The 19034-nt window shown below is 40.6% G+C and overlaps 1 protein-coding gene across 3 annotated transcripts in view; it reads right to left on the bottom strand.

Annotated features, from left to right (window-relative positions):
• Positions 1-6086: 6086 nt before the first annotated feature.
• Positions 6087-19034, bottom strand: part of LOC122997543 (protocadherin-15-like) — a 235022-nt gene continuing 222074 nt past the window's right edge. For all 3 annotated transcript variants that reach the window (XM_044373751.1, XM_044373752.1, XM_044373753.1), the window contains 6 exons: positions 12927-12948; positions 12248-12286; positions 12029-12102; positions 9360-9474; positions 6980-9176; positions 6087-6175 (listed from right to left, as the gene is read on the bottom strand). In XM_044373751.1, the coding sequence (XP_044229686.1) occupies positions 7002-9176; positions 9360-9474; positions 12029-12102; positions 12248-12286; positions 12927-12948 (2425 nt within the window). In that variant the 3' untranslated portion in view covers positions 6087-6175; positions 6980-7001. The remainder of the gene's footprint in view (positions 6176-6979; positions 9177-9359; positions 9475-12028; positions 12103-12247; positions 12287-12926; positions 12949-19034) is intronic.

The raw sequence follows: 19034 nt of genomic DNA, 5'->3' as shown, positions 1-19034 counted from the left end.
GAGCTGTAATTTCACCAGTGACTGAGGTGTGCACACACAAAACACACAACCCACTGCCTCTGCATTTGGGCTCAGGATTATAAAATGTAGGGTAACATGACATTTTCTTCCTCAACTAATACTTGCAATACCTTTCAAATATTCAACAGTGTGTGATTTCTAATTGTAAGACTGAAGTAGTGAATCGATTATTTCATTTTGGAGTCAGGTGTTAGAGGAAACGAAGATACGTGCCCTCCAGGTCTGTGCATGCAATAAGCAATGGTGACTGATAGGTATTATGAGGAGTTTCCTCCTGCCTCCGTTGGGGATTTGTGATAATCTCCTTTAGAATGAGTCATGGGTAGATTACCATATTGCCTGCTGAAGGCCAGGATATCCTATATAGGCTATGCTAATAGGTGAAACTCAGGAGGCTCGCCGGTGGACTTGAAATGAGAATAGTGCTTACCTGTACCTGGGAAACACATTCCTGAGAGGGTGGAAATGGTATTATTGTATTAGCAACTCCTCCTGTGCACACAGGAAATCAAATCTGCATGCTTATGTTATGGCTTCAGCTATCAAACACTTCTTTATACATTTATGACATGCAGTATTTACATGTGATAAAAGTGTGGCTGCCCGGATTTGCTTTTTCACACACACTCAGGAGTAAAGATCAACAAACATATACGCACAAATCAAATAGCAACCTTAATACTGTGTCTACTTGGTGCATGACAATGCAAAGAAAGGCTGAAAATCTGCTATGTTCCAGAGGCTTTTGAATCAAATCAAAAACAAACCTCAAAATAATTGATGTGCCCTTTTTTCAGGGCAGTTTGCCAGTGTACCACAGAAAATAATTAATAACTCAGCATGCCAAGCTTTTCTCAATCCCTAAAATCTGGATTATGGTTTTGAACATTGGTGATAATAAGAGGAGTTATACTCTTTGCAATGGTATAAGAGTACTGTTTGACACTTATTTTGGGCATGGTCTCCAGAACATCTTTCTGACAACTTCAAGAGATGGCATATGTGTTCATAATACCGCTAGGGAATCATCAATCCACAGTGCCATTACATACAGACTTGTATATTTGAAAAAAGAAAAATCTGAATCCCAAATTCCTATTGAGCTTATGTTCTATTCACTATGAATATTTTATTACAAGGTGATTTCATATTGATGCATTTCTGTGAAGTTGCTCCCACTTCTTCTTCCTGTCAAACTGAATGTTAACATATCAAGAGCTATGTTACTCTATCTGCTGCAGCGACACTACATCTTTAGCAAGCCAATGAATTTGTTCACTTGTTGAAGAGGCATCAGGTGTATCTGAATGCATGCATGAGCTTGTTGCACTGATTAAACTAAGGACCAGAAACAGGGCCTCAAAAGGCCAATTAGAATAAGCAAGCTGTCATGTGCTAGCATAGAGACAGAGCATGACCCTTGTTTGGTGCACACGTAGCACTACTTACTTTGCAGACTCCTTGGTGTATGAATAATCACCCTCCATAAAACCTTTAGAGATTTATGAAACTGTGTGAAGCACAGCAGTATTTCTGTGTCATGATTTACATCCAAAGGTCTATTACAGAATTACTGTTGCAGAAAATGACTTCACATAAACACAAACTGTGGCCGAACCTGTTTAGGAGGGAGTATAAATATATTTAAATGAACCCTGAGGTGAAGATTATGTGACACAGGGGCACATACATACTGTGTGCCACTTCTGTGACTAGCTCATAAAACAGAATTTCTGTCTGATTGACTTTGAATCCATGATCACAGTACAATTTACAGAAACAAAAACTGAGTGGACAGACCTACGATGTATTTAGAAGTGTGCATTGCAGCTGCTGCAGATGTCAACCATTTGTACAAGCTGTCACAACCCCAAATTTTCATGTTTGGAATAACCAGAAGTGCACCTGGATTTCTGCATTCTTGTTACATCTATGGTCTACAACCATGCTAGCTTCTGTGTGGCTGTACTTAGACTCAGCAGTGCTGAGCTAACTGCTAACATCAGCATGCTATCATCACAATGACAATGCTATGCTGATAATTAGCAGGTATGATGTTTAACATGTTCACTATCTTTGTTTGGCGTATTAACATGCTAACATTTGCTAATTAGCACTAAATACAAAGTCCAGCTGAGGCTGATGGGAATGTCATTAGTTTTGCAAGTATTTGGTCATAAACCAAAGTATTGGAAAAATGTGGCCTGATGATGGTGCTCAATAAAAATCAAAGGATTACCAAAGTCATTACAATTGATCCTAAGGGGGACATGAATGTCTGCGCCAAATGTCAAATCCAATAGTTGTTGAAATATTTCAATAATGAAATTCAAACAATTCAAACTGCAACTTGAGATAATGAATAGCCCTTCTCTGGATAATTCACAGTACTGAAGATGCATTAGCAGCCAGTAGAAGAGAGACAGAACATCTTGCCTAACTTTTAATATGTCAAACAATATCTTTCACTCCCATGAAGATGAACACAGACTGGAAGATGGAAAAGATATTTGTACAGCCTGAACTATCAAATTAATATTTTAAATCTGATCAGAACACTGTTGTGTTGTCTACAGATGTCTTTGGAAGATTGGTAACTAAAGCAAACAGCTCTGTGGGCAAAATCCTCCCAAAATAGATTTTTTCTCCCAAAGCAGGAGCTCATTCCCTGTGAAAATGTTTTAAACATCAAGTGCTAATGGACCAGTTTGGACCAGAAATCGTCTTGTCTTGCTTAGTGGCTCATACAGTTTTGTGCTAACTGGCTGTAGTTTAAAAGATTGGACTTAAGTACTTAAAAAACATTTTTTCTTTAATAATTTGTGACTTTGCACATTTTATCCTTATTATTTATCCAATTATAATATTATATTAGTTCAGATGTATTATTTCATTCTATCTTATTTCATTTTAATGTACCTGTTCAAGACTTAATGATGTGGTTTTCTGTAGATAGCAGCCAATTAGATCATTGCAAATTACCACTGTTTTTTCAATCATGTTTCTTGCCAAGAACACCTCTATAACAACAGATAACCAAAACAGTGAACAGTTATGAAAGATCCATTTTGATATTTTCTGAAGATGTGAAACATTTCACCATTTTTAGACTGTCTTGTTTTATAAATATCAAATGCAAATGACACATAAATCCTATTTGATGAAACATTGGATTCCGGGGTCTCTCAAGCCTAACATTCATTACCGCAGGGATATGTCCAGTCTTAATGCTGTAATTTAATCAAGTAAGTGACATGATCAGGGTGATAAGTAAAAAAACGGCTTGGAACATAATCCTGTGACAGACGGAAATGCTCTGTAGAAACACTTCCATTATTAGTTAGGCCAGCTTTAATCCAATTCATCAGGAGAGTATTCCAAAAAGAGATTGGTGAAGTACGTCCTTGTGTTTGAGAAGATGAGGACAAAGATGCATTGCAAATCTACTGCTAATTATTTTTCCTTCTGTTAGTCTTTCTGTTAACTTTTTTGGAATACACTCACATTATAAGGGTTTGTTAAAAATGCAAACATATGTTTATAAATAAAAAAAATAGCATGATACTGAACTCCATCTGCACAGGGTTTGCAGTGCTGTTTTCCTGTCAGCAGTGCTCCTGTGAGTGTGCATGCAGAATGGAGCTCGTGGTTCTTGATCGACAGACCCTCGTCTTTACTGTGGCAGATGCAAAAATTTATCCATACAAGGTGTCACACATTTAACAGTTGAAAAGACACAACTGACTATTAAAAATGGGCTGATTGTCATACTTTTTTCAGGTCTTGCTGCCATTTTTTCCCCCCTTTTTCCATCAGCACAGTGCAGAGGTTTGTTTTGATCGTTTAGGACACCAGGTTTATTGTGGTGGGAACAAGGTTCCCTCCTGACCTATTTTCTGAGAAGCTTTTTAAGCTACTTCACTCTGGCATTCAGCTCCTACTCCTTTCTGAACTTCATCCTACAAAGAACTCTGTGAACTTGATTGGCATCCTCACAGTTTGATTGACTGCAGGACACTTTTTGTAAATGTCATTCTGGGTGTGTAAGATGTGTCAATCTCTGATAAACCAAGAAACAAATCTAGAGAATGTGCTTGGGATTTCCATTGCCTTCTGCCTTTTTGGTTACAATCACTGCCATCTTTAGAACAACTGTTTTTTTTTTCTTTTCGTAGTTTGTGTTGACAGGTGAGAAAATGGGCTTAAGAAGACTGTCAGTTTCTCAGACTTCCCCACATACTTCCCACTGCTTTTCAGAGATACAGTAGCTATCCATATCCCCATGTTTGGTGATCTGTCATTGCTCTTCTTTGAAGTGAAAGCCCACTGCATAGTAAAGGCCTCATTTGACAGACCTCTCTCTGCAGATGTTGTATTTTTATGAGCATACTGCTGAGTTACACTGCCATGCGCTACCTTATATTTAACTTTTGTTGCCATTATGCAATTCAAGGATTGTATCTTTGTAACCAGACACATTCTTCACACAGTGCTAGAGAGCACTTCAATATTTTCAAAACTTCGAGGTGTTCAATGTTGCTGAATCACCTTGATGTTGGGAGAATGAGGTGGCAGAAATACAATTATGCTTCACAATACACATTAAAATAGGTTAGAACTTTATTGTTGAATCTGGTACATGTTTTTGGTAGTCCTTTTCCCCACGTAAGGGCTCCTGATGTGTCAGTTGATAAGTTATCACGAACAGAATGAATCTGCATCACGTAAAGGAGTTGAAAATACATCTTGTAGATAGAAATGTCCATATAAAAACATTATGATCATACATGTCATATTTCACTGTTGAAATACAGTGATGACAGTCATGTGGGTACTATGTCTTTAATGTCATATGTTATATTTCCCATCTCTGTTAGATACAAAATAGACAAAAATAATTTCCTATATTTTTCATAAATTTTCAAAAACATTGTCAAGTGATCACAACATAAAATAATCAATGACAATCATATTTTTTTTCAAGTAAAATGCTATTATCAAAATAAGTTTCTTTTACTTTATCATAGATATATATATAATCACAATTTCTTTATATTTTGACCATAATTTCTCTGTAAATATCTTTAACATCAGAGTGAAATGAATGACAATCTCTTTGTGATCTGTTTCAAGATAAAAAAAAGAACTGAAGCTAAGAAAAGAAAACAAAATGGAAACACTTGATGAAAGAGGCCCATCTTTCTGTGCTGAATAAAGAGTCAAAATTATAGTGGTTTACATATAATTTCACATTTCTTGAGGCACTCATTGCCTTGCAGCTCTGTGTTCCCATCTGTAATAGCCCTGTCGGTGATTAACGCTCAATACAAGTAAGCTCTAAAGAAATTATGGTTTCAAAAAATCAAATCATTCACAAGAAAATAAAATTTGACTAAAAGTGAAATCACCTGTCCTTGACAGTGATTGGAGTTTATTCAGTTGAGGCACACCATCGTTTTTTATGATAATTTTCTAAACAAAAACAGCATGACAAAGATAAGAAAATAACAAAAGGGAAATTAATTTTCTGCATGGCCAGTCAGAGTTTTGTCATTGGTATGTGCAGGCTGTTCCAGGGTCCCATCCATAACTCCTCCTCGTCCGATAATGTATGGTCACTGTGGGACTCCAGTGTCTCCCTACTGTCCTTGTGGTTGTCAACAGAAGTCTCTTGCTCCTCATTGACACACGGGCCACTGCTGTTCCTGTCAATCAAGGCCTTGGCAATATTGGTTTTGGACCCAAAACTTTTAAGAACTGTGATACCGGATCCCAGGGAGCCGCAGGAGGACCGGGTGTTAAGGTTAACATCCACATTAGAAGGAACACATATACCCGTCCCATTTTCTGTGTTGTTTTGTGTGCCTTCAATGCTAATTGTGGGAGGGGGCTCTTCATGGGTCACCCCCAACTTGTCTAGTTTTTTAAAATGCTTACCCAGCCGGCATGGGGAGCCCACCTTCAAGTTGTTTGGGTGGGGCGTCCGCCTGGTTCGGACAATAGTGCCATTCTGGGCGAGGTAAATGTTCCCGTTGATGTTGCTGTGGCTGTTGGGGAGCCGATTCCTCTGGGTCTCTGTAGTGCTCTCCTCTCCAGTGGAGCTAGTCTCATTTTCCCGGTCTACCACCAGCTTAATCCGCTTCTTTCTCCCAGGCTGAGGGGGAGACAAGGGGCCAATGTCAATATGCATTTTTTTTCAGAGAATATGAGCAAATTTCACTGAAAAAGAATCACAAAAACGCAAACACACCTAAAAATGCAATGCAGATAGTTGGTTTGTATACTGGGTATTGAGATCCTGGTATTTACTGAGAATTCTTACCCCAGGAAAAACATGCACAGGGACCTCAGATATTTTAGCAAGGATTTGTGCTTGTGTGTTTGTGTACTGAGGATACAGTGGAAAAAAGATTCTTCAGATCTCATTCATACTACCATGTCACTCTCATAGCTAATTAATGATGTCTGATCATAAAACGCTGTTATTAAGAGGTATTGTTCAGAGGAATTGTTGTTCTGCTTATAAGTATTCATAATCAAATGAATTTGAAAGACTAGTTTCAAATAATTTGATTAATACCCATTTTATGATTTAGTATCTTAAGTTCTGTGTTTAAAATCTTAGTGAGAAATCCTGTTTTCTTCTGGGAAAAAAAGAGTGATTTATTCCCAGAAAGTAATCACATCAAAATGACAGGAAAACATTAATTCCTGGCAACATGCACAATCTCACTCAGCATATTATTATACAGAAAAAGAGGAGGTATAAAAACACACTCAAAGAGGAACTAAAGTCAAAGATTTGAGAAAAGACAGAAAAAGTTTTTTGCAGCAGAAAACCACCAAAGTTTTTCCTTGCTAGGGGGAAATGAGGAAAAGTGGATGTTTGAAACACTGCAGAGGCAAGCAATGCTCTTTTCACTCCCATGCAAGGGTAATTGATTTTATTCACTCTTACTTCACAGTGACAATATATCTCTCTAGAGGGCAGTTGACTTTCCCTCCTCCTCTGAATCAGCATCTGATGTCGTTTCTGTTTCTCCCGAGTCCTTGGACGCACTGCTGGCTTCTGATGCAGAGCCACTGGCTGAAGATTTGTCAGAGGAGATGGCATCTTCATCTACTTCAGTGATAGGGGACAGTCCTCCGTATGTCTCTTCAGAGGTGTCACCGATGCTTCTGATCTCAGAGCTGTATGGGGGACCAGTGTAGGGGACAGATGGCCCAGGGCCTCCAGATGCCACACTGGACCTCCTAGATGCCGCTTCATCACTGAAGTCGCTGGCTGACTCTTTGCTTTCATCTGCAGTCTCAGACTCTTCCTCATCGTCGTCTTCTTCACTTTCCTCTGTGATTGTGTCCTCAGACCCGTGGGTCAGGATGGACTTTTTGGAACGCTGGGTGCCACTAGTGGACCGAGAACTAGCTGAACTCTCTTCGCTAGCCAGGGAACTCTGGTCAGTCATCTGACTGCTTCCACCAGACTCTGACCCAGACGTTTTCCTCTGGCTGGACCCACGAGACAAAGAGCCTTCACTTCCTGATCCTGATCCTGACCCGGCCTCGCTGCCTGTTCCTGTCCCTGTCCCTGACTCGGCTTCACTGGCTGTTCCTGTCCCTGATTCAGCATCACTGACTTCTTCACTGGATTTCTCGGAGGTCACTGCACTCCCTGATGATCTGGTTCTCTGTGAAGACCTAACACTTGAGCCAGATAAAGAGGCAGCACTGCTAGCAGTACCACTAACACTCTCACTTGCACTTTCACTTCTTCTGCTACCACTCCTGCTCCCACTAACACTGTCACTGCCACTGCCACTTCCACTGCCACTGCCAGTTCCACTCCCACTTCCACTGCCACTGCCAGTTCCACTCCCACTTCGACTGCCAGTTCCACTCTCACTGCCGCTGCCACTTCTGCTGCCATTTTCACTTCCACTGCCACTGCCACTGCCACTGACACTGCCGTTGCCGCTTCCGCTTCCGCTTCCGCTTCCACTTCCACTTCCACTGCTCCCCTTGCTGATTTGAGTAGCTGATGATCTCATGGAAGAGCGGGCAGAGGACCCACTTTCTCTAGTGCTCCCTGAGGCCTCTTCCTCCTCAGATTCTTCATCGGAGTCTCTCTCTGTTCCTGAACCCTTTTCTGTGCTTGTTTCCTTCTCTGTTGCCGTGCCGGTTCCTGATTCAGTTTCTTTCTCAGATTTGGATTCTTTCTCTGTTTCCGACTCTTTCTCAGTTTCCGACTCTTTCTCTGTTTCTGACTCTTTCTCCGTTTCTGACTCTTTCTCTGTACCTGACGACTTCTCTGACTCAGACTCTTTGTCTGATTCTGATTCTCTTTCAGTACCAGATTCTTTCTCACTGACAGATTCCTTCTCAGTTTCTTCTCCTTCAGATTTGGACTTGCTTTCCTCATCAGAATCCCCCGGCTCTTCATCAGGCTCTTCCTCTGAGTCCACAGTGCTTTCGTTTGCATCATCCCGGTCTAAATCTACTTTAAGAAAATCTCTGTCAACGCTGCTTTTCTCAGAGGATTCATCATCAGAGCCTTTCTCCTTACTGCTTCCACTCGCACCTGCTTCTGGTTCACTTTCTGTCACACTAATAGACACTTTAGATTTCTTTTCATCCTCACTGGCTACTTGTGAGGCCTCCTCGTCTCGCTCGCTGCCTGTGGCCGAGCCATGACTCACACTACTTTGTGACTTCCTCCGGACCTGCAACTTGTTACCTAAGTTGATTTTCTTCAAAACTTTGCCGAGCCGGCTGCGGGTATCAGACTTTCTGTCGATTGGTCCCATAACTGCTGGTCCGTCAGTCAGACTCTCCTGGCTGTCGATACGGCGGGCTGACATAAGTTTGGCATAATCCTTGTCCTTCCCGGCGCCAAACATCTTGAACATCTTGGCTGTCTTCCATGGAGATGAGCCAGAAGGACCAGCATCAGATGGCTGTTCTCCTCCCTTGCTAGCCGCCAGGAGTTTGCTGAGTTTCATGACAGATTTCAGCTTCTTGGCAGCCTTGGAAGGCTCGCCATCCTCTGCTGGCTCAGCTTGTTCGATTTCATCCCCTGGTGGCGTGTCCCTAAATGCAACCCTCTTGGGTGGACCTCTACCCCGCACACCACCACGGCCCCTTCCTCTGCCTCGGCCCTAAGACAATCATATTTAATTCAGCAACCTTTTGTGATGATAAAGCCACAATATTTGAATGTCATATAGAGTTGATAATGCTGTTGACATAACAAATTGGACACACAACCTACTAAGGCAACACTTGACATTCTTGACATGATCACTGAGAGTATGAAATTCATATTTAAGGACAGGGAATACCTCAGGGCCATGTGGACTGTAGTAATAACCATCATCCTCCATAATCACCTCTCCATATTCATCATACATGGGAGATATCAACCTCCTCCGACTGCCGTACTGAGGAAGGTCATACCTGAGAAACAGATTCACACAAAACATAAAATATTATACAATGTTTAGAGTTACTTTGGACTATCTTCCCCAAATGCTTATAGTTGAACATGGAAATATAGTTCAAAGTAAACCATCAGCAACATGAGTTAATGATAATTAGTTGTTAAAAATGTATTCATCTATATGCTGTGAGATAGAAGCCACAAACTTTTTATTTTATTATCTTATTACTAAAAAAATAAATCAAACTTCGTACTCTGTATCATATTAGGCACCTGTTGTCATTTAACATGATGGAGCTGAAGAGTCAGCATGAGGCAATGAAATGAATCATCTATACGTACAAGAATGATATTCTCTAGTATTTGCTCCTGACTTAATGTTATTCATAGATAAAATTATTGTCATCTGCAGCTTTGTGTGTATGGTAGGAATGAACTTGCCCAATAAGTCCAGGCATTAACATCATTGCAGGAGCCATCATAAAGGCCTTTCTTTTTTTTCCTTTTTACATTTTTTTGTACTTTAATAGTTTCAATTTCTTTTCTTGAATCACATTGTATTATATCAGGCTGACCCCATTCATCACTGCATTTAGCCTCTTTTTTGCAGATTAGGCAATATCTTTGATCAGATAGGCAGTAATTACTGTGATGATTTGCTGCACTTCCTTGAAATCTAATGAAGATTTAAAAAAAATGAAACATGCAGGGGCCAAAAGAGCTTTTCCAGAACATTTTCCACAGTAGATAAATACAGTGGAGTATATATTTTCCAATGTTTGACAAATAGGGTCTATTAAATTACAAGAATGCAAACACAGGCTGAGATGGGAACCTGGGTAGTAGTAAGTAATGCCTAAAAGCCCATTATGTACTTGAAATGAAAATCTGGTTGCATAAGTTTTCTCTAATGTGCCGTTTTCATTCCCAAGCATATATACTGTATATTTATTTTGGCTACACTGCCTAATCAGGGGAATTTTTAAATGAGACTGTCTATTAAACCTATTAAACTCCCAATCAAACAGTTGCAATAATGTACAATTTTATTTTTTGCCAAATGTCCATAAAATGAAACACAAGGAAGAGATTTAAATATTTTTCTGCTGTTTTGACCAGTGTGCAGAACGTGACCTGAAAACTGAGTGGATTAAAAATTCTGAGCAAAGTAAATCACATTTTAAAAAATTATCCACCATTATATTATCCGCATTAGAGCGGATATAGCTTCAGTTAGCTTTGATATTACTGATGTTGAGGATGTGTATTATTCTTCTTACTTCACAATGCTGAATTAGAGAGGAGCCTCAAGGAAAGAGGCCAATGGCAATTTGTGTCATTGACAGTTTCTGAACATGTGAGTGCAGCTCTGAGGACCACACGGCCCGATGATTGCTGGATTAAAAGCGTAAGTGCTGTTAACGTGTGCCCCTCAATGCAAATAGAAACAGATCAAAGGCATCTGCTCATAGTGATGGTACACTCATTAGCAATAGCTACTTTTACAATGAACTTTGTGACATACCATTAAAATGTAATTACAGCTTGTTGCAAATGAAGGGCAGTGTGATTCAGACGCAGTGAGCACCAGCTGAGGTAATTATGGTTTGTAAAAATGACATGTAAGGTAAGTCTGTGATTAACTTCACAGGTAATTACAACACTTACGTTGAACATGGACAATTTTTTAACATTTGTCAGATTTTCGTGCAGCAATTAAAACCTGCGAGGTGCAAAAGCTGCTCTGTTGCAGCGTAATTCCCCAGAGTGGTGCAAGTCACCTGCCATGGAGTGGGAGCATTTAATGAATAACAATTTCTCAGCAGCTGTTGCAGCTTTCAGTTCCATGTTTTTCCTCTTTAGACCATATGGGCAATGTAACAGGCAACAGCCAAAACATCCTCTATCCATTAAACTATGGGAAAACACTTTCAAACTCTCAGGTGCCTGAATCAAAGCAGCATAATTGATCTCATTTGATGGGCGAAGAGAGGGTAAACACTTCGGATGGTATGCATTCCTGAAGGGGCAGCACAAGTTACGCTCATCATTGCATTCTGAACTTCTTTGAAATACTCTCCATCCCCCAAGGACCACAGCACTTGGAACTGGACGGCATGATAAATAAGTCATAACTATGTAATTTTTAAACTTTTAAATTAACCGATGGAGATCAGTCCCATGGATTAGAGTAAAACTGAGCAAGAACCCCCCCCATCTTCCATTTCCATTATTATTATCATTATTATTATTATTATTACTACTTATTATTTATTATTCTCTCTACCTTGTTTCTTTTTCTTCTTCTTTTTGTTATTACTCATTAGTCTTCCCCTTTACAAACACGCTTCACCCAGTCCTACATGTCACTACCTCAACTTCTCAAACTCAGCCTCCCAGTTCCTCTCAGTCATCCCAGTTCAATGTTCACTGTTTTACTGTCTTGTCTTAATGTCTGTATGTTCTGACACCCTCCGACTACCTTGTCTTATGTTCTGATGTCTTTTATTATGAAGAGAGAAAAAAAAAAGACTGATGAGAGATGAGACAGTCAGCGAGCTGCATGCTCACCCTTGGTCGTAATTATAGTAGTCCTGAGTGTAGTAGTCCTGGCCTGGGTCAATACCTGACTCCATGGAGAGTTCCTGCATTTCAGAGAGGCAGAGAGAGAAATTACTCAGCACTCTTTGGTGAAAGACAGAAGAGGAAGAGCAGCAGCAGCATACAGGGTGAGTATACAGCAGAATGACCACAATCCCTGTGAATTAAGAAAAGCAGGAGTGTTTCTACCTCAGGTCTCAGAAGAGATGGCCTCAGCAGTTGCTGTTGCTGCCAAAGATTAGTGCAGAAGAAGGATAAGGTAATGGAAGGAAAGGATGTTCAGGAGAGACACAAACATAAGGAAGAGTTCACTCCACACATTTCAGATTTAAAGTGAGAAAAAGCAGGCCTCTCTTATGTTTACAGCTAAGACAATGTTATACATCATGGAGGAGCAAGGAGAGAAGACTGATGAAACACTGATGGAAACGTGGACAAAGAGTTAAAAAAGCGATGGAAAAAAGTAAGAAATTGCAACAAAAAAATATAAAACATCCTGCGCATGCCGGATGTTGACAGTTCTTAGATTATCTGAAGGTGACAGAGTTTAATTTCAAACATTATCATTTCGTTTGGTGCCTGATTATGTTTTTTTCCCCCCAACAGAGAGGAAAAACCCATCCAAATTTATCTGCTATTTGACAGGAACATTGGAGAATAAAAGAGACGTTCGAATCAAACCAAAACTGTAATGTTAGTGTCAGAAGTCCTATCTGTGGGATCTCATCTTAAGCTCATTCAGTGTTTTCTATCAAGTGAGTTGTAGATAAGAATAATAGGATATAAGCTGCCTCAAGCTGCCTTGAGAGCGAAAAAAATGTCTCGGCACAACAATAAGATAAAAACACATCACAACAGGAATGCTTACCTGTCTGCCATAGCCTCGTCTGCTGTGGGCCGCAGAAAGGAGGAAATAAGACAAATAATGAATATGGATTAACAGCAACATTTCAAGTTCTTTTAGATAAATGAAATGTAAAGTCTATAGGACTAGCACGTCTACATTCTGCTGACCAGTGAGGAAACTGCAGCTTTACTTACTGTGCATTTTCCATGTGTTAAATTACAGAGTTGCGGATATTGCTCAGTTTTAGAGGGTGCCTAAGGACACAATGTTATCAAGTTGGCGTGGGTTTATTTTTCCCCCCGTTATCTCATCCAAACAGGGAGATGAAAAAAAAACAACTAAAAAACACTACAATAAACGCAAATATCAAAGAGGCTGGAAAGATTGGAGTTTGAAAAAAGTAAGTGTTTATACAAGCATATCTAGAGCATCTCCTAGCAGATATGAAAAGGACATTGTGATTCAGCGATGACTCAAAGAAAGTTAATAAAATTGTCTTTGATTATCACATCATAATGTGGCACTTCCTTTCAACAGACAGCAATGATTTGTTTTGTTATGTTTTTTTTTTCTTTGCTAAACCGAAGTAAGTCTTGACTCTATCAAACACATAAAAAAACAACTCAGATCTGCTCCTGAGGACAACGATGCATCTGTAGTGCGTTCAGTACAAGTCAATGAGAAACGGCGAGTAATGGAGCAGCCCTGCCGAAACCTCCAGGTTCACAAACGTACAACTGTAACCTGTCTGGACCCATAAATAATGACAACTCTCACACTCAGATATATGGCCAAGCAATGATGTGAGCTTCCTCTGGAGAGCTGTAATCTATTATTATGGGCAGGGACCAGGGACAGGGCAGAGCATATGGCCACACCTCCCAGGCAGAGTGGATGATGGGACTGGGAGCTGATGGATGACCTGTTGGCTTGGCTGCTGGCTACTGCTGCTTCATGCAACATCAAGAATAATGGCCCAATGGATAGCAGCCACAGGAAGTTTGCACAAGAGGGGAATTGGAGGAAGATGGCTGATAAGGTGATGTTGTAGAGAAATGAGAGGTGAGCTCAGAAGTACATCAATACTTAAATACAGTCTTGCCTATCATATAAATAACAGTAAGGTGATCTTGGCTTTATGAACAGCTAGCTTTACATGTTTCCATTGCATATTATGTAGGAAACATGTATTCTAGGACCATTATTATTCTGCTGCCACAAATACCAGCAAAACAAAATTACCCAACCCATTATAGGAAGAATCAGTTAAGGGAATAGTTTGACAGTTTGGGAAATATGTTTTTCTTTCTAGCTCTTGGCAAGAAGGCGAATAAGAGAATTTCCCAAAATGTCAAATGATTTCTGGATGTTTCCAGGCAACAAAGGATCTCTCTGAAGAGCATTTTGTGTGGGCATGGATATTAATTAAAAAACAATTTTCTGAATACCATATGGCTTGTGGTCTGCATTTTCTTTAGCATGTGATGTTGACCATTTTGTGATTTAGATCTTGTTAAGATACTGGATTCAGAGTCATCTTTGAATTTTCTATTCAAAACATACTTTTACTGCTAAGTCTACTTTGATTTTGAACCATAGTTGTAACTGTTTTATCTAGTTGTTGTTTTCATTTGCTTTTTAAAACCTTTTGGGGGATATTCAATAAGCAATTCATCTGATTTGCTGCTAAATAAGATCTAATGTCGGACTGTTTTGACATGTGTTGCTTATGAAGCAACAGCGGGAAACAGAAAGGCATGTGCCTCAGGTAGAATGCCTTAAAAGGAACACATGAGACCAAAAGTGCAATTATCAGTGGTGCCATGCCAGTGGTTCCTCCATTTTACCAACACAAAACCTTTATGGTCCTCAAATGGTCCATAAATAAGGCCAAATGCAATTTGTTAAGTAAATATCCCCCCCATGTTGTTTCATTCCCTGTATTATAGTCATTCTCTTTTTCATTTATTTTTTATGTCTGCCTTTTGTAACTTTTCCTCAGAAAAGTGCAATAAAAACAAAGTTCAGAACTACTTTCATTATTAAAATTGGTGTACCCTTTTCCTTTTGTTCTGTTTTTCATACTACTGTATTGAATTATCAGTCGGGAAACAAAAAGAGTTTGATAAAACCAAGATTGAAATATAAAGAATAGCATCCATTAAGGCTTAGTGCTCTTTGGGTTGAAAGAAACAGTATGTGATCTGCTAGCCTCTTTACAAAAGAGATTACCCCATGTAGTGAACATGGAATACAGAATTAGCAGGCCTTCGATCTGCCCATCAGGGGAATGTGTGATGAATCAAACATTACATTGCTCTGGAAGGGAGGTATGCTAAGACCATTTGCCTTAGGGCATGGAGGCTGAAACAAACACATGAAGGGTATGAGGGGGAAAGACAGAGATGAGTGGAAGTAAAAAACCTGAGCGCAGGAAAAAAAAGGAAGCAAGAGGGGACAGCGGCCGCATTGCAATGAATGTAAAGAAGGTAATAGAATCTCCCGAGAACCACGAGGACAGATTAACAAGAAGAGGCCAAGGATTGGAAAGTATTAGAACTAACTACAAGGGGAGACGAAGAGGGAGAGTGAAATACAGACAAATGGGACAGGCAGAAGGTCAGAGGGACAGAAAAGAAAAGGAGAGGGTAACTGTAGTTGACAGTCCCACAGGCAGCGGCCTTGGTCAAAGATTGATTGGTTCTCTAATTAGCCTTTTCCAGTGTGCAGCCAAACATCACTGTGACTACTTTATCATGCTGCGAGGATCTCTGCTGACATGTGAATAGACAGGTCCCCCAGAGGTTGGCTCTCTTCATTCAACATGAGCCTGCCGGGAACCCTGTCCATTTATTTTTATAGCTGATGCTTCGACCAACATGAGAAGATATATGTTTTCACTTAGAGGCGCCTCGCCCTGCATTCAATTGTATTACATTTAAATAAAGAGATTTCCTGTAGCTTGTTTTAAAACAATATCCAATAATTTTAATTTCATGCAAGGGTTGCTTCGGTATACATATACATATTTTGATATTTGTTTATGTGTGAACTGTCCTACTGTTCATTTGCTCAGGGGTTGAGTATGACAATTAGGAAATTCTCTTGCATTATGCACCAGTGAAGTTTACATCTCACATTCATTCATCATTGCATGTAGGGCCTTTTAAATACACACTAAAAGTGCTTAATTTTATGTGAGCTCAAATAACTGCTACAACTTCCTGAATATGTATAATCAAGAAATACGTGATCATCCTTCATGAATACTCTGAAGCTTCTTTCACAGAATTTGCATACCTTTGGGAAATTTTTAACAGTTATGGTAATTTCCACTCATTTAAAAAAAACACTGAACATCATAATTTTTTCTTTTGCCTAAATTGGACTCGGCATCCTAAAATTTCATGCTCTCATCTTTGTTAAGAAGTAAAAAAACATTTGAAAATCAGCAAAATGTAGCCATCGAGGAAACAGACCTCAGGGTTGTAGGATTTACAAAATGTTGGTGTTTAGTGTAATTTATTTAAAGTGGTTTGGGTTTTGTTAATATTAACCGAGGTAACATACTTACAACATAATGGACTGACTAATCTGTGAACTAAAATTAAATACTAGTACCACCATCATAGATCTAATTGTAGTTCAAGTAATTAAAACATGCAGTTAAACTGAGCACAACTGATGCATGCAAGCCTGTTTTATGTTCTAATGCAAGCCCATAAGCTTAAAGCACAGTCATTGTGGCAGAGCTGAGTACATTTTTTGGCAGGTGGCACTAAAATATGATTTCCACACCGAATATCAAGTAAAAAAAGCGTTGCGTTTCTGAAAAACCCACAGTCAAAATTCTTTGACTTGGCTAAAGCTTATATACAGTACTACAAACTGTGCAAAAAAATAAAAACAGTGTTTAGAAACAACAGACAAATAGACATGGGAATGTATAAATGGAAATAATGAGAATATGGAGACAAAGAAAAAGAGTCAGAACATTGTGGACTGAGAAGAAAAGTGTTCACTGGGCTCAGCAGAGTTTGGGCTGTTTGAGTTCAATTGTCTCGCCTGCTGAACCTCTGCGGCCATGTTCAGTTGACTTGTTCCATTTTCATCACAGTTCACACTTGTCGAGTTGATTTGGTCTGCAGAGCTGGAGTTGGTTGGCTTTGGCATGCTCTGCTCATCGTGGAGATCAGAGCCTTGCACTTTATTAGCACCCTCTGATTCCTCAGTCACTTGTGGTTTCTTGTTAAACTTGGGGTTCTTGCTGTTTTTGTCTACTTGGCTGTACAGGTTGGCAACAGACCTCTCTATGTCAGCGAGATTCTGGATGTTTTTCAGGATTCCCTTGAGCTCCTTCCTCCCAACGTCACTTTGTGATGGAACAGGAGGAGGGGGACGTTTCCGTTCTGAAACAGGGCGAAGCGATGACACAGGCGGCAAAGAGGTTGGGACAAACTGGACAATTGGGCGCGACTGATCGCTCGCTGGTGAGGGAGGGGGAGGAAGAGGCGGTGGAGGTGGGGGAGCAAGCTGTTTATTGATAGGAGGAACAGGGGGCTGAGGAGTACAAAGGTTAGAGGGTGTGGGTGGAGGGGGGGGTGGACTAGATGGAGGAGATGTGGGTGGGGGAGGCGGGTGTGGCTGCTGTGGAGGAGGAGGTGGTGGGTTTTCTGGTGGGTCTGGTATAATCTCCACGTTGATCTGACATGGCTGTACTGTCATGTAGTTGGAGATGCTAGAGCTGAACTTCCTGAGGACAGGTGGAGTAGGTTTCTGGCTGGGCAGGGTCCATGAGTCATCTCCCTGAGTAATGATGATGCTGGGGGGCAAATCACTGCCCACACTGGGGCTGTAGGGGTAATCCATGATGGAGAACAGGGCTTCTGAGGTCAGCTCCACAATGTCAGTGCTGTCTCTATCCCTGACAAGGATGGGAGAGAGGGAGCCTTGGGAGCCTCTGTTTTGCCTGAGGGTTTTTTCCTGGAGGGCTTGCTGCTCAAACTGCCTAGCCTGCTCACGAACTGACAACTTGGTCTCTGTGCTGCCACTCAGGTGGAGCGTGCCAGAACTCTCCGGCCTTTGTCTGCCTCTCATGGCTGCTTGGAGTATCTGCAGCTCCCAATCGGCCGGGTCCATAAGAGTTTGCCTCCTTGACACCTCGTAACCGTGCAGACTTCCTTCAACATGGGCAGGCATTGACCAGCCACACCCTGACCCTTCTGAGTGCAAAGAAGAAAAGGAGAACCGCTTTTCAGAAGGGTTCTTCCCCCCTATAAAGACATCAGGACTGCTGAGGGGACTGTCATCATAGACAGGGTTGTGGGTGGTTAGTGGGTTGCAGTCAGAGAGGAAGGTCACGTTGCTCCCTGACTTGGGTATGCCGATGCGCAGTGTTCCGTTGCTGCGGGCTGCAATGGTGCGACAGGCAAAGGTGCTAAAAATCCTCTGGTGGTCGGCCTCCTCAATGACAGACTTTTTAGCCCTGCCCCAGTAAAGGTGAAGGTGAAGAAGAAAAAAAGACTTGAAACAGGTGAAAATTGATGGTTTAAGGGCAAGCGAAGCAGAGCAAAAAGGGTGAGGTAAAAGCAAAAGCACTATGATTCCTTTCTGCATCTTCACTGAGTATCATTTAGTGTCATGACTATTACTCAGATTCTTAAAGGTAGATTAAACAAAACAATCAGTTGATTGATTTAAGTAGCTCAATACTGAATATGGGTCAGTTCTCAACTTTATACCATGTGCTAAAGAATTAAAATGTGATGTAAATTAATGCTGAAATTGTGAAATTATTTTTGCTTAGAGTAAACCCTCAGCTGTACTCCAAAGCTACAGTACAATACAACTAACATCAACCCATACTGGGATGCATTAGTGAGTCACAACACTAAGAGATGTGAAGGTAAGGGTGACTGAACACAAAAAGGAGACAGTTTGTCTCATGGGAAGGGAGAGGGGTGACAACTACAGTGATATCTACTGAAGTGCAGTGCCTCTAAACAAAGGGAGCTTCACTTTTTTCTGACCACATGGGGGTGGGAGGGTTTCACTGTGGTTGAAATGTTGCGTCTGCTAAACTACAAACCTTTCCGACTGCTACCACTATACCGAAGCCAATTAACACAA

This window comes from Thunnus albacares, chromosome 14, assembly GCF_914725855.1.
Source record: "Thunnus albacares chromosome 14, fThuAlb1.1, whole genome shotgun sequence".
NCBI lineage: Eukaryota > Metazoa > Chordata > Actinopteri > Scombriformes > Scombridae > Thunnus > Thunnus albacares.
Note: the sequence above shows the minus strand (reverse complement) of the source record. Positions and strands in the feature narration are given on the sequence as shown.